General features: G+C 44.4%; 1 protein-coding gene across 1 annotated transcript in view; it reads right to left on the bottom strand.

Moving 5' to 3' along the window:
- Window positions 1-53: 53 nt before the first annotated feature.
- PAK3 (p21 (RAC1) activated kinase 3) overlaps window positions 54-21,413 on the bottom strand; it is a 75,978-nt gene continuing 54,618 nt past the window's right edge. Inside the window, exons 8-15 of the mRNA XM_065643000.1 lie at window positions 18,781-18,844; window positions 15,210-15,258; window positions 13,164-13,276; window positions 12,215-12,332; window positions 11,285-11,384; window positions 10,805-11,001; window positions 6,245-6,382; window positions 54-5,429 (exon numbers count right to left, since the gene is read on the bottom strand). Of these exons, the coding sequence (XP_065499072.1) occupies window positions 5,340-5,429; window positions 6,245-6,382; window positions 10,805-11,001; window positions 11,285-11,384; window positions 12,215-12,332; window positions 13,164-13,276; window positions 15,210-15,258; window positions 18,781-18,844 (869 nt within the window). The 3' untranslated portion in view covers window positions 54-5,339. The remainder of the gene's footprint in view (window positions 5,430-6,244; window positions 6,383-10,804; window positions 11,002-11,284; window positions 11,385-12,214; window positions 12,333-13,163; window positions 13,277-15,209; window positions 15,259-18,780; window positions 18,845-21,413) is intronic.

The raw sequence follows: 21,413 nt of genomic DNA, 5'->3' as shown, positions 1-21,413 counted from the left end.
TGTCAAACAGCATCAGCAAATCCTGTAGGAAAAGCTGCAGTCACACGACCCATTGGTATTTATAACTTTTATTTGCAATACTTTAGGTCCAAGTTTCAAACTGCAATATTTTTACACTCAAGACACAGTCATGCACAATCCATATTTCAGTTTTCTATTGCTTCAACCACAATTTAAAATAACTTAATATTGGAAACAAAACCCAGAATCTTAAAAAAAAAAGGATGCTGAGGTCAGTAAGATGGATCCATGCCATCAGCACATTTACAAAGTAAATAACTTAGTTCTTTTTTTAAAAAGATCAGTTACCTCTTAATCCAAAGTTACAGAAGATTTTTCACTACACATTTGTTTTTCTTTTTTATCTTTTTTTTCTGTTTTTTCTTTTTTTTAAACAGATAACACGTCCTAAAAAAGGAATGTACAGCAAAATGAGATACATTTCTGATAAACAATGAAAATGTAGGCTCCTCCTCTGTTTACTTTTGTCTGGATACCCTGAAGACAAAAAAAATTAAAAAAACCCCTAGTGGACACCAGTATAGGGTGTAAACTGGTTGCTTCAGACTAAACTGGCATTTAGCATTGGGTACATCCTGATCCAGTCAAGAGTTGCAGAATTCTTTTGCGGATCGTCCCGAAATGTTTGTCTGTACACACAGCACCGAGCAACCCTCAGTGTGGCCGCGGGCTCCGTGCTCTGCCCGGCAGGACAGGTTCTCCAGGGGGGCTTTGCTGCTCCTTCCCACCCAGAGCAGCTCCCCCACCACCTGCAGACACCAGCAGCTTCGGAGCATCACCCCTGAAGAGCTGAGAGACTTTTTTTTTGCCTGTTGCTGTGCTACAGCCTAGTTTAGCAGCATTGCTTAACACTAATAATATGAACAGAGTGACAAAAAGCACTTGCCTTTGTGCACCTCAAGCTCAAAGGTCAGGAATCTCAGCAGATGTGAGCGTTGCTGGGTTGCCCCGCTTTGGCCCTGGAGAGCTTTGCATGATGAAGACCAAGGGGCAGCTCCTTCCACCTGCTCAGCCAAGGGAACCCCCCCACTTCTGAAGCTCAGCTGAGTATAAATGAGTATAAATGGAGCCCAGCCAGAGACGCAATGTGAGTAGGGCCTGCTGGAAGGGCAGTCAGAGACACTGCCCTTAGGTTGGGACATCACCAAGGAAAGCTCTTCTGGGGTGCTTCGGAGAATTGCTGAGAAGCAGGAACAAAGTTTGCGGGTTCATACCCACAGAGCAGCCATGAAGAGCATGTAAACGTCCCTCCTTCTTTTCCAATAATGCCATTTCTCCTTTTGAGATGGCTCTTGTCACCAAAGGTGCACACAACCATTGGTAGGTCCAGGCCAGTGACAGTCTATGTGCCTGATGCATGCCTAGAATTATGGCAATTGGCTCTAGACCACATCCAAAGAGAGGATTTAGAAGCAAGATTCTGCCAACTTCAGCCAGAAAAAAGAAATTACCCTGTCAGCTCAAGAACAGACACAAAGAGAAGTTTTAAAGATCCCTGAATTGCAAATTGCACTCCAAGAAACCTTGAATGGTTTCTGTTGGAACACAAAGTTGCCCTTTGCCGGCTTCCTGAAAATGGGGGGGGGGGCTAAAATTATTTACCTGGTCTGGAGAGACAGGGAAAAAAAAAAAAAATTGCATACTTGCATTTATGGGTCTTTGTCAACTTGCCCATCATTAAGTTGCTGCATGTCTGTACAGGAATGACCAACAGTCCAGTTGGAGGGTGTGACTTGATAAGCTTTAGCAAGGCAAAGCCGGCATTAGTGCGCAGAGCCTGGCTGTCAGCAAAGCCCAGCTCCTGGCTATAACGGCAGGCAGCGCAGAGCTCGCGCAGGCTCTTGGCTGAGTTTGCTCGTGACTGGACTAAGAAATACACGTACTTACATGCTCAGTGTGAGGAATATTCAGTAGCCGCACCAATAACTATACACTGGAAACAAAGGCCGCACAGACACTAGGGTATGGTGACATCTGCTCCTCGAGGACAGCAGACAGGTACTTGCTTCCCTTCTCGCGGTGACTGGAATGTGCTTCATTTTCGGTGGCAGGACAAGGGGGAGATGGACCAAAAGCTCTGCAGAGGTGCAGCCATTGGCCTCAAGGAAACTCAGCACAAACAGCTAAAAAAATATTACTTCATTTGTGTGTCCTGCAAGTCAAAAAAGTAGCCAAAGGTGGAGAATAAGCACAGACATATTTACAAAGGTGCTGGACACAAGAAGTGAGAACGCAACCCTGCAACTGCGGTGCGAGTTTCCACTCAAACCCTGAGAGCGCTGTGCAATCCACTCCCTCACAGGCTCCCAGCAGTACATGCAATTTTACATAGCTATTGGTATTCTTTTTTTTTTTTCTTTTTTTTCTTAAATAAATAAACTTCTCTGTGCTTCTCAAACTTCCCTGACGTTACTGCTGTGTCCCAAAGCATATTAAAACTCCAGCGATCTATGGGGTCATTTACACACATGTCATTGCAGGGGTGGGAATCCTAGTTAAGCTCTGGATAGGGTTTTTTTGACTGTTAAATGAATTTTAAAATGAAGACAACCAATCTTTTAAAACCTTGGAATGAGTGTGTTTGAAATCTGTTTACCTATGCATTTCACAACAGAAACAGCCTATTTCTAATACTTCCAAAAATATATTAAAGTAATTACTTAATCTGAGGACTGCAGTCAGAAAACCCGAGATGGTTCCAGAGATTTTACAGTCATCAGCTCTCCCTTCTGCAAGGTCAATGCTATTGCCAATCCTAACACACTATGTGAGCCTGTAAATCATATACAATACTTGCTCCTCTCAGATTATTTGCTGAATCCTGTCTGCCTCACAGGATCTTTTTTTTTTTTTTTTTAAGACGAAAAAGCTCTAGATTTGCTGATGCAAAGAAAAATAAATATAGTATTTAATAAAATAAAAAGTAAGGCCTCTTATTACAGCAGTTGTCTTTACAAAGCCAGTGCTGACAATATTGTGTATGCTGGGGCATACACTGATCGAAAAAAAAAAAGATGCTACCGTTTGATTTTCCTATCTGTTATCTTCCAGGAAGTTGTGGTGTCTTTTTTCAAAGTAGAGATGCTGAAATACTGATAGGTAAAGAAAATAAATAGGAAAAAAAAAATCTAATAGTGTAGTCTGTCAACATAAGTATTAATATTGTATGTCCAGCAAACATGTGCCATATAAAAGTGCTTTCCTTTTAAAGGACGGCTGTCTGTTCTTTTGTGGGTAGGAAAAAAATAAAAGCTATACTAGAAACGGAAACTGTCACTTGTTTCTTCACTTCTTACATGGAATACAAACCTGTTTCATTCAGATGAATGCTTCACAAATTGAGGGCAGCCCATCTTGAGCCCAAATTATTCTCTTTCTCAAGAAAGTCTCTCCCCCAGATAGACAGCTTGAGCTGACAGAGAAAAATGGGACCTCACAAAAGAAACAGAATCTTTTGTTATTTGGATATCTGAAAATCAGACCTGTTGTGCTCCCCAGGAAATCAGAACCGTTAATTCCTCCTTCGCTGTGGGAACTCACCGAGTGTTGCCTCAGGCAGAGACAGTGGGATGGACAGAGCCCGCAACGGGAGGCGAGTTTGCAGCATTAATGACAGTTGCAACACAAAGATTATAACTAAAGAAGCCAAACCAGCTAATGGCCTAATTCAGGAGCAGCCCGAGCACCCTTCCTTCATTCCTATTGGCAAAACATGAAGGTGGTCAGTACCTTAAAGGCTACTTAGCCCTTGGCAGGACCAGGCCAAGTGCTGTTTTGAGCGTCTTTGATTAGTTTTACTACTAAATTACAGCAACAAATACTCCATAGAAATGCTTTTTCTGAGTGAAGCCACATTGCATCTTTCAGAAACGAATAAAATACCCACAAATTGCATACTTAAAACTATTCTGCTCCCTTACAAATCAGTTGACTAATCAAGCACAATCCTCAGTCACATCCAGGATTCCCTCTCCCCCAGCAACTCCAAGCTGCCTCCGGCAGCGCTTGCTGCACAGGGGGCAGCACACACCGGGCTGGCCTGATGCCTCTCAACATTCCTGCAGTCGACACATTTGCTCTCAGAGCAGAACTCCAGGGTTTAATGTGCTTTCTTCCAGAGCTGTCTGCTGCGCTGGCTCCCACGTATGTGAACTGCACAAGTTGTCCCTCACTCGCGTTGGCCCCAGTTTCTGTGGCAGAACTGGGGTGCCTGAAGAACACTCGCCCTCCCGCTCTGCCAAGAGTGGCACAGACCCTACAACCTTTCCCAGGAGCTACAAGGCGACCAGGAGAGCAGACATCTTCAGAAGTGACACCCCCGCTCTGCTCTGGTTTTCCCTCTACTCCCACATAGAGTCAAGACGGTGAATCCCACCAGTCTGTGCATCTCGCAGCACAGCTACAATTGAGGAGCAGCCCACGGCTCCGATACGGGATGATCAGCCTGGTCCCAGTGCCCATCTCCTGCCGCTACCAGCACCTCCTTCCAGCCTGGGTCTGCGGATGCTGAGGCTGCGCCCACTCTGGCCTCACGTTTCTCTTACAGCTTTGCACCAGATAGGCCCTTTCTGAGCACACCGACTGATCTTTCTGCTTTTTCATTCTAGTAAGACTCTCATCCAGGCAAACAGATCACAATTAGTTACATAAATCAAATTGTCAAGAACCAAAACACTATATATTCACAGTTGAACGCCTGTATCTCAACAGGACTGTTTTATCTGCCCCACTCTCGATTCCTTTTGGTTGGGAATGCAATTTCACTTTCTTCCTCATCTACAAGTACCATGACTGGGCAAATACCAGCAAGTGGGCTTATTCAAAAGGCAGTGCAATACGGAGTTTATGAATGAAGGAGACCCTTCTCCAATTCCAAACCATACAAAAAAAAAAAAAGGCAAACCAAACAAAAAAAAATCCCAACGCAACAAACATAAAAAGGACTTTCCATCTTTAAGAAACAACTGTCAATTTAAAAGTGAATGTACAGCTTATTCACAAGGTGAGAAGGAAGGGAATCTTCCAATTGAACTTGCTCTATGTTGGAAATGGCTGAGGCAGCAAAGCATTTTCAGTCATTACCTGTCTTAAGCCCTGTTTCATCTTAAAAATAAATTAAGGAGCCAGAAAGCAGGAAGAAGACAAATGATAGTTTTTTACTCCTTGAGGGACTGGGTTTTCTCCCTCTTACCACCATGACTGCGACCGCTGGTTTGTTCATCCGTCCATCTGTCCTGCAGTACAACAGTTGAGGTTTTATAGAGTTTTTGTTCTCAGTCCTGCTCTGAGCTGGCATGGGAGAAAGCCGGCCTGAAGCGCTAGCGGCTGCTGTTCTTAATCGCTTCCTTTGCTGCAATGATCAGAGGAGTCAGGCTGGAGAGAGGCTTGGCTAATTTTAAAAATGGATGCTGCCCAAAGGAAAAAAACAAAAAAGACACGAACCATTATTTTCCAAACTCAGTTACTCACAGGTTCAAGCTGTATTCCTCTGGTTACCAGGAATGTGCAGAAATAGGACAGAGGGGACCGATCGCCACAGGGAGCTGCTCTGGAGCTGACCTGGTCTGCAGCAAAGCAGCAGATGTGGGCGCAGGGAGGGAAGCGCCAGGACAGCGGGGAGACCTGCCAGGAGCTGCCAGCTCTGCAAGAGTCGCTACCGAGACTATATAAAAAGCAGCCCACGGAGAGCCAGCGAGCCGAGTGCTGCGAACAGAGCGGGACGCGGTGGTCAGCGCAGCGGTTCATGCAGGAAGGACGAGCAGCTCTGCCAGCTCTAGAGGTGAGCTCAGCTGGGGGGTATCACCCTCCCAGAAGGAGCCTGACGATGGTATCCACCCGCTGCAAAGGTTTGTCCTCTGCACTCGCCAGGAAGGACGCGGCAACCTGGACGGAGCTGCCGCAGAATCTGTGGCCATCCAGCCCTCAGTGCCAGACCAGGTTGGCCAGAGAGGTGGTGGATGAACCATCCCTGGAGACATCCCAGGCCAGGCTGGACGGGGCTCTGAGCAACCTGAGCTGGTGCAGATGTCCCTGCTCATGGCAGGGGGGGCACTGGGGGAGCTGGGAAGGGCCTTTCAACACAAACCATTCTGTGATTCTACTATTTCCATTTGAAAAGCACCAAGCCTAGGGACTAATATGAGGGGGTTCCACCTGATGCTTTCGAGCTGGCTGATGAGAAAACCATCACAGCTGTTGGACTTGCAGCCACTTTGCGTTTTACCTGCAGAAGTTCCTTGGCAGACCCTCGCCTGTCCACGTCCATCTCCAGGCAGCAGTTCAGAAAGTCACGGAACACGGCGGACAGTCGCTCGGGGTTCTGCAGTTCTGGTGTCCCGTTCGTAGCTATCAGATACAGCGCCTAGAGAAGAAGGAAACACGAGACTCCGCCTGTTTCTTTCATACCCGTAACTGCTCATGCAGACCCCACTTTTTCAGGTCTAGTCTCCAGTGGCAGTTTCTTCCTGGCAGAGGGTTAGGGATAATTTTTCTCTACCAACAAAAAAAATCCTGATGCAGCCATAGCTATTCCAACATCAAAATGATCCTGCTTTGACAGCTCATTTCATTGGCTGACCTAGTTAGTATGAACTACATCAGCAAAAGCACATTTTGCTTCTCCAAGGATTGACACTAGCTTTACAGGCTATTTTAAAGAGTGAATTTGGTCTAACTGTATTATTTCAAAGGATTATTACATAAAATGAATCTCTGCAGTGCTCACTGGTTCCTAAAGTACAGCTTCCATGCAGCAAAGGCAGTCATATTTTTCGCTCTGTTCTTGACAAAAATGGTAACCAGGTGAAAAAAAGGAAATCAGCTTATTCCTTAGATAAAGAAACAGAAACATTTGGAACCTCATTTTCAACAGATACATAAACTGCATGAACAAACATATTGTGAAGAAAACGCGTAATTGGGCAGACAGGAGCCACCTGCAACTATGTCTTTCAGCAGTCTCCAAATTCCAGATCAGCTTCGCTTATGTGGTAAAAGAAAAACTTTTAATGGTCTAATTAGAAAAATGAGTAATTCCACCCATCTGGTAACCTCATGCTAATTTTGATACTCAAATAAATACATTAATGATGCCCCCACCTAAGAAATTGTCTGAGAAGAAATGGGAGGTTTTGGCAGTCAAGTTATTGAAAGCTCAGGCTTGGTGACATGGATAAAGTGGCTTGGACTCCAAAAGAATTATGTTCGCTAAATATTTCAGCAAATATGGACAAGAAGCAGAATAGACTATGTTGCCTTTAAATTATAATCTTCATGTTTCAGGCAAGCTTCCCAGTGGGAAGAACTGTGGGGCAGTTCACCCTCAAAACCACTGTTTTAGAAAATTTGGGGTTTTTTTCAGGAAAGAGAACATAAGCATTAAATCTATTACACTCGTTTCACGTTTTCAGGGTCATCTTCACAGACAGAAGAGCTGGAACAACTGTAGCAGTTCATGTACCTTAGCAAGTCTTCCCCATATTCCTCAGGCCAAGGAATTACCATGTAATTTTGCAAAACACAGGGTGAGCATTATCCAACGTGGTTCACTTGTAACCAAGGTCTAACGTGCTGAGAAGCTACAGAAATGAGTTTATTCTGCTGTTGCAAGATGTTATTTAGAAACATAAGGTGAACATTTTGAACAATTCAAATTTGCAGAATACATCTAATACATACAGTAATAATAATATAAATCAGCCTAGGAGTCTTCCATAAAAGTGTCTGCCATGATAACAACATTTCTGTGCTACTGGCGTTTAAACAGACCATGACCAAATTGACTTCAGGATTATCCTCTTACACCCAGAGAAAAATTTCCAAGCCTAAAAAGGTAAATGAACTATTCCAGATTAAAAACAAAAAAATAAAGTCACAAAATCAGCCTTATCCTACCCATCGGCAGCTGACCCCAGCCACTTGTTAAAATCGTGCTACCCAAGGGATGCCCCTTCTCCTGCGGTAAAGGCATTCCGCACCGATGGCAACCTTGGAAGTTTTATTCCAGCTACATTCACCTGACTGTGAAACAGGAGTGCCAGGGGAAACAGAGCTCTTTTAGTTGTTTATCTCTTCACAGAAGATGAATCATGAGGGAGAGTCATCCTGAGCTCGGTACTGCACCTTTTCAATATTTCTACAACAGAAAAAGGTCTACGGGAAGTTCGAGTACCCATTATGTATCTTTTGGTTTCCTATGACACAGCCAGCAAAGAAAAACAACCACTGTACAAAGGAAATGGGTGTTTGCAGTAGCTGCAAAGGGGCAATAAGCTTGTTAATTTGTTTAACATGCCAAGAAACAAGAAAGGATTCAGCATACAACTATAGCTACAGTCTGTGAAAACGATATCCTAAAGTTATCCAGGCCACCCAGACACATGACAGAACAACACACAGATGATTTACAAGCCTGAAACAGTAGAAGATCCACAGCATTTGGAAAATATGCTACAGTTTTGAGGAAAATTGATGTGCCGTGCTTAATAAATGAAAAAGTAAACAGAAATGCTTAAGGTTTTGAGTTGAAACTGGGGAGGTCCGACCTGCATTTCAAAGGATATTTATCACACCAATGTTTGTCCTTCAGGCCCGAGGCACGTGCCTGATGGAAGGAAATCACAGTGAGAGAAAACAAATACCGTCACAGAGATATCCGGGACACTCATGGCTGGAAAATGGTTCATTCCTGTGAGTCCTGCACAGGTCAGAAAGAACCTGAACAACATGGGATGTGTTTGCACTACATGTGGAAAGCAACAAATGCTGTTAACTCTATGATTAATGATCCTTTAATGCCCTTACAATTTATTTATGTATTTAAATTAGTGTCAGTAACTGAAGTTCCTGTGTGCCTTCCATTATTAAAACAATCATTCATAAAAACGAAACAGCATCCTTTTGTTTCCAGGCTTTGCAGAATTCCCTGAATGTCGTCTGAACCTGACTATTAAACCCAACAACTGCTGCTTGCCATCAGCCAAAAAACTAAGCTGTAAAAACAGGGCTTTCTTATAAACTCTCTCGTTTGGGTGCAGCTGAGACCTCTCAATGAAGTCTATGATTCCACCTACAACAGCAGATGGACCCTCTCCTGGTTGGGGTAGATTTACCTTAAAAAAACCCAGCCGATAACTGGGCACTTGAGACGATCCATCACAAGCTGTTCACTGTTCCAAGCTCAGGGGCAAGAACCTCGGCAAAAGAGTCCAGGAAGCTGATCCAGATGGTACCAACTCCAGAGGCCTGAGTTTAATCTACTGCAATTGTGCTCAGACACCTCGAGATGCCTTGAAGGTCTAAGTGTTCAAGTTGAGATCAACTCCAACAAGAGATGAGGCATGCATGGAAAAAAAGAGCACCTCAAATAAGCTGGGTAAGGGCAGGAAAGGCAACGTGCATTTGGTCAGAGACAAGAAATCCAGCAGTCTTTCCACAGTTGACCTGAGGCTTCTCGAGGAGCCCTAATCAACATTTGAGGTTAATAAAGCAGGGAATTTTCAGCATCCAGACCAGTAATGCTTATTCTCTTCATCCATTTTTGCTGCCTCATACTAGACAAATGCATTTTTTCAAGAGTCTTCCATGGGAGCAAATGGAACACGGGGTCCTCTCCTTGCAGGAAACTGAAGCAGAACTGGTGACGTGCACAAGTCTCTGCTGGTGAAACGGGGCTGCAGTGACACAGGCCCAGTGCCGCCTGCCAGCGACGCTGCAGCCGCTTCTTCAGCATCACTCGCAATCCAAACCTGCTTCTTCTTCACCCCCCCGAGGTGGCACAGCACACACCGCTCGTTGTGTCCTGGAAACAAAAACCCCAGGGCACCTACCAAACCAAAAGGAGCCTTCCAAGAAAACTCAGGAACTTTTTTTTTTTTTTTTAAAAAAAAAAAGAGTAGAAGACTGGAATTTGTTGTATTCCTTTCTGAAGCATCATGGCTGGAGGTATTTCCTGATGGTTCTGTTGTTTGTTCTTTCAGTCTGCAGTGCACAGACATGAGCGCAGCCTCGCCGCTATGAGAAAAGCTAAAGGTTGTGCTCTATTTTAATTCTAGCCTTAACAAAAAATTATGTGTATACACACAGGTCAAAATTAATTTCCTCACTAATTCCTGCATCCTATCAGGAATTAACTGTCCAGCAATTCTGTTTGTTTCAGCTATGAGGCATGAGGTTTTGTCTTGGTATACATTCCTCCACTATTGTACGCTCATTTGGCATAAGAACTAGTATTTTCATTTTAAGGAATTAGGCTAAAACGGAAAACTTCAAAACATCAAAAATACATTAGTTTACTACAAGTATCTGTGCTAAAACATACTTTTAGAAATGTATTTCATAATAAATGATTACGGCATTACTTGTGACACTTTGTGAAAGGCTCAGGTCAGCAATCAGCACTGATCCAGGTTTGGAAAGACTCCTCTGCCTGCAGATACCGTTGAAATGCTTCTCATAAAAACTCCCCAACTGGAGAAACTCGCCACGGAAGAATTCTTGTCATCCAGAGATACAGTTCAAAGAGTTCAAATAGACAAGAAATTTCAAACATGGTGGGAGGTAAAACTGGCATATTTCTGAATTGGCTCCATGTCACTTCTCTTTTGAGGTTCTCCCACTGACAGAACCAAAGCTACAGAATACACCGATATGCACCAGTAGCATTTTTAGAAGTGGGTCTTGGTGGAACCAGTTCAACATGATGTGACTGGGATTTTGTTTCACAGGAGAGAAAACATGGGACAGATTAGAAAGACAGTAGTACCCCATTTCATTCGCCCCTTACCCTGAGAGGATTTTCATTAAGGTACGGAGGTTCTCCTTCCACCATTTCTATTGCCATGATCCCAAGTGACCAGATGTCCACTTTGGGGCCGTATGCTTTTCTTGTCACCACTTCTGGTGCCATCCAGTAAGGAGTCCCGACCATTGTGCTCCGTTTACTCTGCTCAGGGGTGATCTGAGCACAAAAGCCAAAATCAGCTGAGGAGAAAAGTAAGTATTGTTAATGCCAGCTTGGATTATGGAGCCAAGCAAAAGAATCCCCACTATGTATGCCTGAGTATGCATTGTTGAATCTATCTGGAGAGGCGTCCATGCTGTGTTTACTCAGTGCTGTAGCCAAGGAAATACTGAATTGGACCTTTAAAAAACCCCTCGAGTTCCATGCAGTGGCTTTTATTCTCTTGAAGCTTTAGACAGTGACTCCCACTCTCTAGAAGGGACGTACACAAACCAAAGCCCCACCCTGACCATGAATACCTACTCAATTTGACAGATCCGTCCATTCCGAGAAGAATGTTGTCACTTTTAATGTCTCTGTGAATCACCTGGTTTGAATGCAGGAAATCCAGCGCTTGCAGGCACTGACAGATAAAAAAGAAACACGAGGGTAAAAATTAATGACCCGACTTCATCACATAAGAAACGAAATGGCTCTAAAAGATTTAATTTCTAGATGAATTGTGAGTAAAAGCAGAATATTGTGCTGTCAAGAGGAATAGCTTGCTGCTTCAACGCTATTAGAGTAATAACTTTCTAAATGGAGGCATATTAGCTTTTGAAAGAAAAATGTCAATTATTGCTACAGACCATCCCCTGAAAGCAGAGGCAGAATGGCTCCTGCTGCTCTGAACACGCCGTCTCCATCCGCACGGCAAACCACTGTTTGCTAAAAAATCAAAAGTCCCTTCCTTTGCTATGAAGTGGATCACTTTCGGGTGGGAGGTTGCATGACAAAGATTTTATTGTTAGGCTCTACAGCAGATTTGGAAATAGCATGTTAGTCATTTTTCAGAAGCAAACACCATTTTGGGTGGAATGCTATCCTTTTAAGCTGAAGACTCTGATAAATGAGTCTCTATTTTTCTTTGCTATCATTTTAGAATTCTGCCACCAGCATGTTTGCTTTTACAGGCAAGGAATGCAGTACAGCTGTGCTCCACGCAAATGTTTAAAGAGGCAAAGTTTAGAATAGTAAAACTAAAAAAAAAAGAGATAGTACAATCACAGTATATAATAACAGAGTATACTAAGTGCAGTGATACTGGCAGGCAGTTCACTTTAGATGCTCTTTCTTTTCCATGTTATAAAAGCAACAAAGAAATTTCTGAACATGAAATCACTCATATTCTTACCACTTGTTTGGAAGTCCTGACCTGTCCAAGCAAAAGGCAGCATGGGTGGGATTCCTTACCTCCCGACAGACAGCTGCTATCTGCCCTTCGTCCATACACGTCTCAGTAACAACGTCGGTCAAGGAGCCTCCAGCCAAGTATTCCATGACCACCCAGAGCTCGTCACCCACCAGGTAGCTGAAAAACAATCGCACTGAGATGAACGTGCAGAGCTAAACTGCCTTATGAAAAAGGCTGTAGTTGATTTTTGTTTCCAAGCCGTTTTTAAACCAAGACAGAATAACATTAATAGACATTCCTTCCAAGCTATACGGAACTTGGAATCTCTGTGGTCTAAATGAGGCGTCTTAGATGTCAGGCAAGTGAAAAATGCAGTTTAGTAATGGCAAAGATAAATCCTGAACCAGGACATATCACATCATCTGCTTCATCATCTTCACACATAAATTCCATGATTAACTCCAGGAACAAGGCAACAGAATTTTCAGAGCTGTCTGTGGTAGGAGGGTGTGTACCACCAAGGACAGAAATTGGTCAACAGTTCGAAAAACCTTACATAAAATACATTCAGAAACAGGAAAAACAATTTAAAACTGGCAAATTACAAGTTTCTGGAAACAAGAACCTAGTCTTCCTGGCATCCACAGCAATGGAAAATAGTGGGAACAGCCCAAAGGAAATAGTTTCTATGATGATTTATCAGTATTTATCATAAGACACAGAAAATATGATAGATTTAAAAAAACACAACAAAACAACATGGAGGTAGTGAACTTACAGGCTGTTTTTTCAGTAAGATACAGCTGACAGAGGCTTTTCAGAACAGTCTTCAAACTGGATATGCCAGAAAAGATTAATGCAGACAAAACGCATTCTCCTCCCACAGATTGTATATGACAAGAGAAATACTAAAGAGGTCGATTTTCTGCCAGTGACCAAAGTGCTTCTTTAATCTTTGGCTTGCAGTGTGTAAATGAACATTCATGTGAGAATACCAGAACTACTTACCTATCTAAATAGTTCACAATATTTGGGTTCTTATTTTCCCTCATGACCAGGATTTCATTAATAATTAGTTCTTTTTTGGGCTGTTGTTGGAGATTCATTTGCTTTATGGCCACCTAAAATGACAGAGAAAACCATTAACTTGAGCAGTCTGTTGCACCAATGAACATGGAGTGAGTGTTTCTGGACTGCTGCGGCAGAGCTGTGCCAGCCTTCTCCTTATTAGACACAAGAGCTCAGTAACTGACATTACAACTCCCTATTTCTCTGCTAGCTTGAGTGCGAGCTACAGGACACACGGCCATATATGTTTTGCCTTGTAAAATCTGTAAAAATGGTCTTTAAACTATCAACCACAAATTTCTAACACCACTCTCTGGACCCGCATTCTTCTCAAACGGCCTTAGTTTATCACCACTATTATTATTAATGCATATTTTGAAAGCAGGAAGTGATCTTGTTACTGTGAATATATATAAAAACAGCTGGTAATACTTGAGCAATTATATTTTTGATCATTATTTCAGCAACTGCTGTTATTCTTGACTTGACTGCATAACCGAAAGAAAACACATACGTATATTATGTATAAAATGCCATATTAACAAGATCTTTAAGGCTACATAAAAAAATACAATCCTAGCAATTCCTAAATTCTTGATTTTTTAAATTTTGCCACTCTAAATAGCATTCTTTAATGCAGTTTAGATTTGCGAGTATTTCCTGGGTTTAAAAAAAACTTGAAAAATCTGTTCTACGTTATTTTATGGATACACCCAGGGTTACAAGCAGGGCTTAGGGCTTCCCTGCAGCAGTGGAGGGCTGTGATGTGCTGTCACTGACACCAGACCCAAACAGCACCGTGTGGGTTAGGAGAGATCTTTGCTCTTGATACACGTCTGCTCATTTGCAGTGTGTGCAGCAAACAGCTTCAATGCGACTGAAAGAAAACCCCGCATCCTAAACATGATCTCTCCTTAATTTGCTCTTGCATCATACTTTGGAGATGAAACGCATGATGGAAAAAACGCTAAACAGTATTACCTGTGATCAAGATAAATTGGGACTGAACGACAGCAGCCCTCATCAGTGAGTGGATGCATCAATATATTTAGTAATTAAGACAGAGTTAAGTGTGTCCTTGTCTGAAAGGTACGGCTTCCCTCCTTGCATTCTTTCTAGTAGTTAATAAGCACAAAGCCTGCCCAAAATTAAGCAACTTAATGAAGCTAGTTATTTCTCACAGCAGTAGGGGAATCTGTGACCACCCCAGGGTTCTCCCGAGGCCTCATCTTTAGATTTTACAATTTATATTGCTACTGCTAACTGGTCTATGGCCAGGTCCACAGGCAAATTTTATGCTGTAAATGTACAGAGTTAAATTGTATATATAGACCAACATTCTCTGTAATAGCACAACTTTATGCACACTGGGGAACAGAGATAAAACGACCAATTGTAAAGTAACACGTTTACACTGGCAATAAAAAATTCAGTTTGTATCAGGCCCAAAAGCTTTCTGGGATTTCTTTACAGATTTCTCTCTGTTAAAATGCCCATTCAGGGACAATGTAACATGGTACCAGGCTGGGACCAACAACACTGTGGAAAGCACTGACCTGTTCTGAAGACAAAGCAAAAAAGTAATTATCTTCCAACTGGCCTTAACAGCTACAGGTGAAGCATCAGCCCAAGCACAGAGAGCACCGAGGCTCGTACTGATTCCAAGGGGACCAGGACCTGGTCCCAGGAATTCAAAGGCACCTTTTCAGACATTAATCAGCACCTCAGTGTAATGGGTGCTGGGAAGCAGAGTGTTCAGCTGCTGGGGCACAGAGCTTGCGCTGCAGAGCTGAACACAGCACAGGACGTGTTTTGCCAGCTGACACCAGTCTGCGCTGAGGAGGAACAGCCGTAGGAGATATATTTTGCAGGCTGATGCTGGTCTGTGCTTCGGAGGAATGGCCTTTGCTGTGAAGATCCCACAAGGCCCACCCACAGTCTGCACCAGAGGGGACAGCACTGAATACCCGCGCTGCTGACACTTACCTCTTGTCCTGTGGCGATGTCGATCGCTGTATAAACAGTTCCTGATGCCCTGGAAACGAAATAGCAGTGAAGAAATGAGAAGGGCTTTAGTCCCTGTGGGGGAAAGCAAGCCCAGACAGGTCTCTGCTGCCTGCAGTGTTTGTAGAACACCTTTGCTCACCCAGGGGCAGCAGTGCACAGCGCGGCACCCACCAGCCCTCCGCCACGCAGGGTATCCCACATACAACTCATGTCCAACATGAAGAAAACGGGCTGCTGCAAGTCTCAAACATACATACTAAATTATTTTCATTCAAATCATAAGGGAGAGGTATCTATAAAACCTGGAAAATATGATATTTAATTCTTTTTCCATTTTCTCCCATCTTGCTTTGTTGGTGGGTGGCATGCGCGTGGTGTTTTTTTCCAGGGAATGTAACACAGTCTAGTTGTGCCTTCTCAGACTTCTTATTTGAATCTATCTGCAAAATTTGGGCAAGACTATGCAGTCATTCTGAGAACCCTGACCACACGTGACAGCCATTTGAGGCAAGGATCCAGACACAGGTTTCCCCAGCATGCACAGAAGCTGTTATCCAGCCATCCTGTATGGTCGCAGCTGGAGCAGGTTAAGGCATATAGAGTTTCACACAAAAATTGAGAACTGCTCAAAACAGAGGCTCCTCAGACAGCTGCTTTGTGCGTCAAGAGCTGTCAGCAGCTGCTTCTGTCAGGTGCAGCAGACACGTGAAGGGCTCCTCATGGTGTCCAGGTTTTGGTTCCGTGGCAGAGCCGGGTTGTGTTGTGGAGCCACCTGCAGAGCAGACAGTGTGGGGTTCTGTTTGCCATCTGCCTCTGCTTACAAGAGGTTCTTCCCCATCACAATGTGAAGGGATGAAAAGGCCACAAGCAGAGGAAATCCCTTTGGGTTTAAAAGCAACTGCGAGCTTGTAAACCCTACTGGGGCTTGTTTGTGAGCTAAGCCACAGGTCGGCGTTGCCATCGATGTTTGCATGGGCAGTGAGGCAAGGAGAGCAGGGCAGGGGTGCTGAGAAGCAGGAACACACATCAGGCAAATGTCCCGCTGGCTGAAAACGCCAAAAATCAGTTTGCATGATCCCCCTGCTTGTTTGTTTACCTGCAGGCTGAAATATTTCTGAAGCATTTTAATTCAACAGGCACCAGAGACTGTATGTCTGTGTTGAGAACAATGTTCTCATTGGGCACGCTATGTATTCTTTTAATATAAATGCAAATGCACTTTCCTATGACTAATTGTCGAGATTAATCCAATTTGTTTTCATAAAAAGCCAACACCATTTATTCAGACTTGCTAATATGGTGCTGTTACCTCCTGAGCAAAGTCCTGTCAGGGTTTATTTAAAAACAGCTATTTAAATTAGAATGCTTGTGATATACTCCAGGCCATCTGTGAGGAGTTTAGATAAAGGTGAGTAATTTAAGTAAAGCTGTGAATTAATTGCAAGGGCTCAGCGACTCCGCATTATGAACTTTTACTTCCAAGCAACTATAATTTCTGATCTGTATCGAGTTTTTAAACGCTTCTGTAATACCTTGGTTTTAATGCAGTTAAGCAGGTACCAGGGCCCACAATGACATCTGTGTCACTGGGATGCACTGCAGTACGAGTTTAAAAAACCAGCCTGAACCCAGGCTGCTCATGTATCTGTACTCATTTATCTTTCTTGCAAGAGCTAACACTGCTTGAGCAAACACAGCCCCCTTTTCAAGCACAAGATAACTAAGTTTCCTCCAGTGTCAGCAGCATTTTCGGTCCCCAACTGGCGACAGATGACAAAGCAGAGACTCAGCACCGAAGGTTCCTCAGCACAGGCCTCCTGACCGCCACTCCCTGCAAAGCAGCTGCAAAACCATCACCCTGGTCATTGTAGCAGCTACCGAAAAACTACTCGCTTCCAACACTACTAGTGCCTTTGGCACCACTGTTCCCAGCTCGCTGCAGAACCGGGCAGCTCAGGAACCGGCCGCAGCACCGACTAAGCACGTGTGCACACAGACACGCTAACCCGGCCACGCAGCACTCCGCTTCCTCCTGATTGTCCTGCTCCATAACCTCTGTGGTAATTTTTTTTCTTTAGGATCTTTCCTCATCACTGTAAATCGACCTGTGGTGCAACAGTCACGAGCTGGTCGCGGCAGCACAGCCACTCCTCTGGGAGAAGGGCGTGCGGTCTGCAGCCTGGACTAAAACCTGGAGAAAATCCATTTAGATACTCTTATAGTCCACATATTAGCCACTTGTCTTTCCACCAGTTGTTGAGGCACCTTTGCACAAGCTCATTACTAGGACTGTCAAAATAACAGATTGTGAGGGTGGTGGTCAGATTCTTAAGGTGACAGCAAGAATCTGCTTCACAAGCATGTTTATTCTGACATTCACTTCTTAGCTGACATCTTCTGAGAGACTGGCACAGCTCTAAGTGTCCACTGACATTTTATAAATGGCAGCAAGAAGCAAACCTTCGGGTAGAAAGCAAGCTGGAATCTGAGAAAGGGGTTTTTATACAACGAATGGAGCAGAAACACCTTCCCACAAATGCTCTACCAAACAAGATCTATCTGTGATAAAGCCAGCCAGAGAAAGAGCACGAGCGTGCCTGGCTTTCTGCAGTATGATCAGTTCCAGCTCACCAACATGCTGCCCTGAATTCAAACCTCACGAGTTAAGGCAGAAAAATATCTCCTGATGTCAGTAAAGAGCTTCTGTCACACACTGACAGCAGCGTGATCCCGGTGTTACACAAATGGCACTGGAATTACCACACGGCCAAGGAAACCTTGACCAAGCAGGGAGCCTGTCCGTATTTAACATGGAAGTCAGATTTGTAATTTTGATGCAATTTCTTTTGTTCTTGCCTCTCTCACTGGAAGTATTTCAAATCGATCCTATTTAAGCAAGCAAAATTGGGTTTCAAAAAAGAATAGCTTGGTTGGTAATTTTCAGTAAACTCCTAAAACCTGCAGGACCCACAAGCGCTGGTCTGCCATCAGGCAGATGATACATTTTCTCATCATATAGTTTGTGCATTGACACTGTGTTTATTACAGAATTTTTTTTTTTTTTACTACCTCTGCTAGAAAAGAGAGCTTATTATTTAAATTCTGGTTTCAGTTTCTAAACTATGTGGATATAATCCTGATCACTGAATAGTTTTTAAGCAAAATATTTGAAATAAATGTTATTGAGAACCGTTATTTATCTGACAACTGTCAGGTGCTAAGTTGCTCTTTTAGGCAATGAAGCTTCTTCTCCTTTCTTTAGCGTGGCCGTATTATTTTGAGACATACAAACATGATTTCTCCTAAGAAAATACGCAAACAGGCAGATCTCCCAGGTCCCGCTCCTTGCGGCAGACAAGCCATTGCCAGAATCAAGTTGTCTTTGATGATGCTTCTGACCTCGGTTACAAATTCTGATCAGTACTGAGACACACGAGAATCTAAATCCAGCGTCTGAACGTGTTTGTAACTTGCCCAACGTCACAACTGATATTACACCAGCAAAATACCTGGCCCATGTTTTTGTATAAGCAACTGTGATTGGACTTACCCTTGGCCAATTTTTTCAAATCGAGTGTATTTCTTCTTAGGATCTCCCACGCTCACAATGCTCCCTGAAATAAATAAGATTAAAGATGTTCAGTTAAAAATGGAGATGCCAGGTTCCAGCAGATCAGAAATGCAGCCCCACTGAGGCTGTGAGTTGTGTGTAGTCAGGGTAACAACTCCACACGCAGCTCCAGGGCACCGGTGGCCTCCAGGAGGACTTGATTTTCTACACAGTCCTTTGCAGAGTTACCTTGAGAGGAAACTAAGAGCGTGGAGAAACATGCACAGGAGACAGATACCAGAAAAGCACCGGTGCAAGAGTTTGTCATCTATAAACATTAATGAGAGCTGGAACAACAGAGCCTTTATTTTCTTAGGACTAAATACTCTGTGTGATTCAACAGAAGTTTTAATACTTACAAAGATTATGTACACCTTGGGTTCTGGAATTAATTTTTATGAACAAGTCCCATTTTCAGAACAGGAAGAGTATTGCAAAGTGATCCCAGGAGGGGAAATCTTCTCGACCTTTTAGCAGTTTGACAAAAGAATGTATGTTTGTGAAGAACAGCATCTCATGTTATAATCAATAATTATGGGGCTTTGAGAACTACGACCCTCATAATTTAGTACCATGCTAAGTTCTGAAGACGACCTTGCTTATTCCCTTTTTAAGAACCACGCTGCTTGTCTTTAACCTGACTCGGATCAGCAACGAGCATTTGACTCCTGCTCTCAACACCGCGCACGTGCTGGTTTTCACAAAAAAGCGCAGCCGTGACGGACAAGCAGCACAGCAACATTCCTCAGGCGCCAGTTACACAGACAGCGACACGAACGAGACGCTGATGATTCCATGGGCAGAGGCGATGCGATTTGGGATCCAGGCCAGCCGGCTGCTGCCGCCTCCCGGCAGTTCCGCACGGCGGCAGCGAGACGCAGGGCCGGCACCTGGCACGGGACACGCCGGGTCCTGCAGCACCGGGGCGTGGGACACACTGGTGCAGCAGCACCAGGCACGGGACACGCCGGGTGCAGCAGCACCAGGCATGGGACACGCCGGGTGCAGCAGCACTGGGCGCGGGACATGCCGGGTACTGCAGCACCTGGCACGGGACACGCTGGGTCCTGCAGCACCAGGCACGGGACACAGCGGGTGCAGCAGCGCCGGGTCCTGCAGCACCGGGCATGGGCCACGCCGGGTCCTGCAGCACCGGGCACGGGACACAGCGGGTGCAGCAGCGCCGGGTCCTGCAGCACCGGGCACGGGACACGCCGGGTCCTGCAGCACCGGGCACGGGACACGCCGGGTCCTGCAGCACCGGGCACGGGACACAGCGGGTGCAGCAGCACCAGGCACAGGACACGCCGGGTCCTGCAGCACCGGGCACGGGCCACGCCGGGTCCTGCAGCACCGGGCACGGGACACGCCGGGTCCTGCAGCACCGGGCGGCTCGTGTGCCGCTGAAAGCTAAAATTAAAGCATGTGCTGCTCGACGGCTTCTTGCCCACTCGGAGGTGTGGGCAGTCTGAATGGGAAGGAATTAAAAGGTAATTATGATACTGTGTTTTTGTTGAATGAAAGAGCTAAAATCTGAGACATTTAAAAAATCTGAAGGAATAATTAAAAAGAAAAGTATTTTTTCTGGTCTGCTAGTTTCCTAGATAAAATACAAACAATGAAGTCTAAGGTGGTGTCTCAATGCAAATGACTTCTAACAATTTAACTTGGAACATATATCACTGAAATACTTTAGAATCATCGAACAGAATCATAGAATCGGAGAATCATAGAATCATTTCGGCTGGAAGAGATGGTCAGGATCGTCGAGTCCAACCATAACCTGACCAACTCCAGCACTAACCCATGTCCTTAAGGACCTCGTCTAAACGCCTTTTAAACCCCTCCAGGGATGGTGACTCCACCACTTCCCTGGGCAGCCAAAAGAGAGAAAAAAGTATTAAAAGTATTATTATTCTTTAAGAAGATTAGTTCAGGGGGGAAGACTTCAAATGTTTCACAGCATATTTTGCTTGAATGATCTGTCAATATTGCTGTATCGCAACTACACGCACATATTTATCTGTTCACCTGCGCATCCAAAACAAAACCAGGCGACGTGCCATTCATTCACTGTGAGTCGTACCAAACACCCTCCCCCCGGTCCGGGCCATTTCTCTGGACGGGGATCCCCACGAGGCTCCGCAGAACAAAACCAAACACGGCCGTCATCCCGCGCTGGGCTGGGCAACGGGACCAACACCGTGGTGCTGGTGTCTGGCCTGGTGCTATCTGAAGGGAGTTAAGGGAACTGCGCATCCATCAGAACAGATATCTGAAGTTCACGGAAGTTCACGTTAGAAAAGAATAAAGAAAAAGGCTGCAGAACTAATGTTTTGGAAAAGAATTTTCCAAACTTGCCACTGGTTTTGCAGTTCGGATTTCTGGAGTTTTTCCTCAAAACTTGAGTAGCTGCTTTCACAAGTTAATTGTTTGGGGCTGGTCTCCTGTGCTCAAGCCAATGCACATCAAATATGACAGCACTAAAATCAACTAAGTGACCAGTACATGGCTCCAGTTCAGAGCAGCACTCCCTTCTCTGGACAAAAGATAAACATAGCAGCTGTTTCAAT

Source organism: Caloenas nicobarica, chromosome 12, assembly GCF_036013445.1.
Source record: "Caloenas nicobarica isolate bCalNic1 chromosome 12, bCalNic1.hap1, whole genome shotgun sequence".
In the NCBI taxonomy this organism is placed as follows: Eukaryota; Metazoa; Chordata; class Aves; order Columbiformes; family Columbidae; genus Caloenas; species Caloenas nicobarica.
The sequence above is the reverse complement of the archived record's forward strand: the minus strand, read 5'-3'. Positions and strand labels throughout refer to the sequence as shown.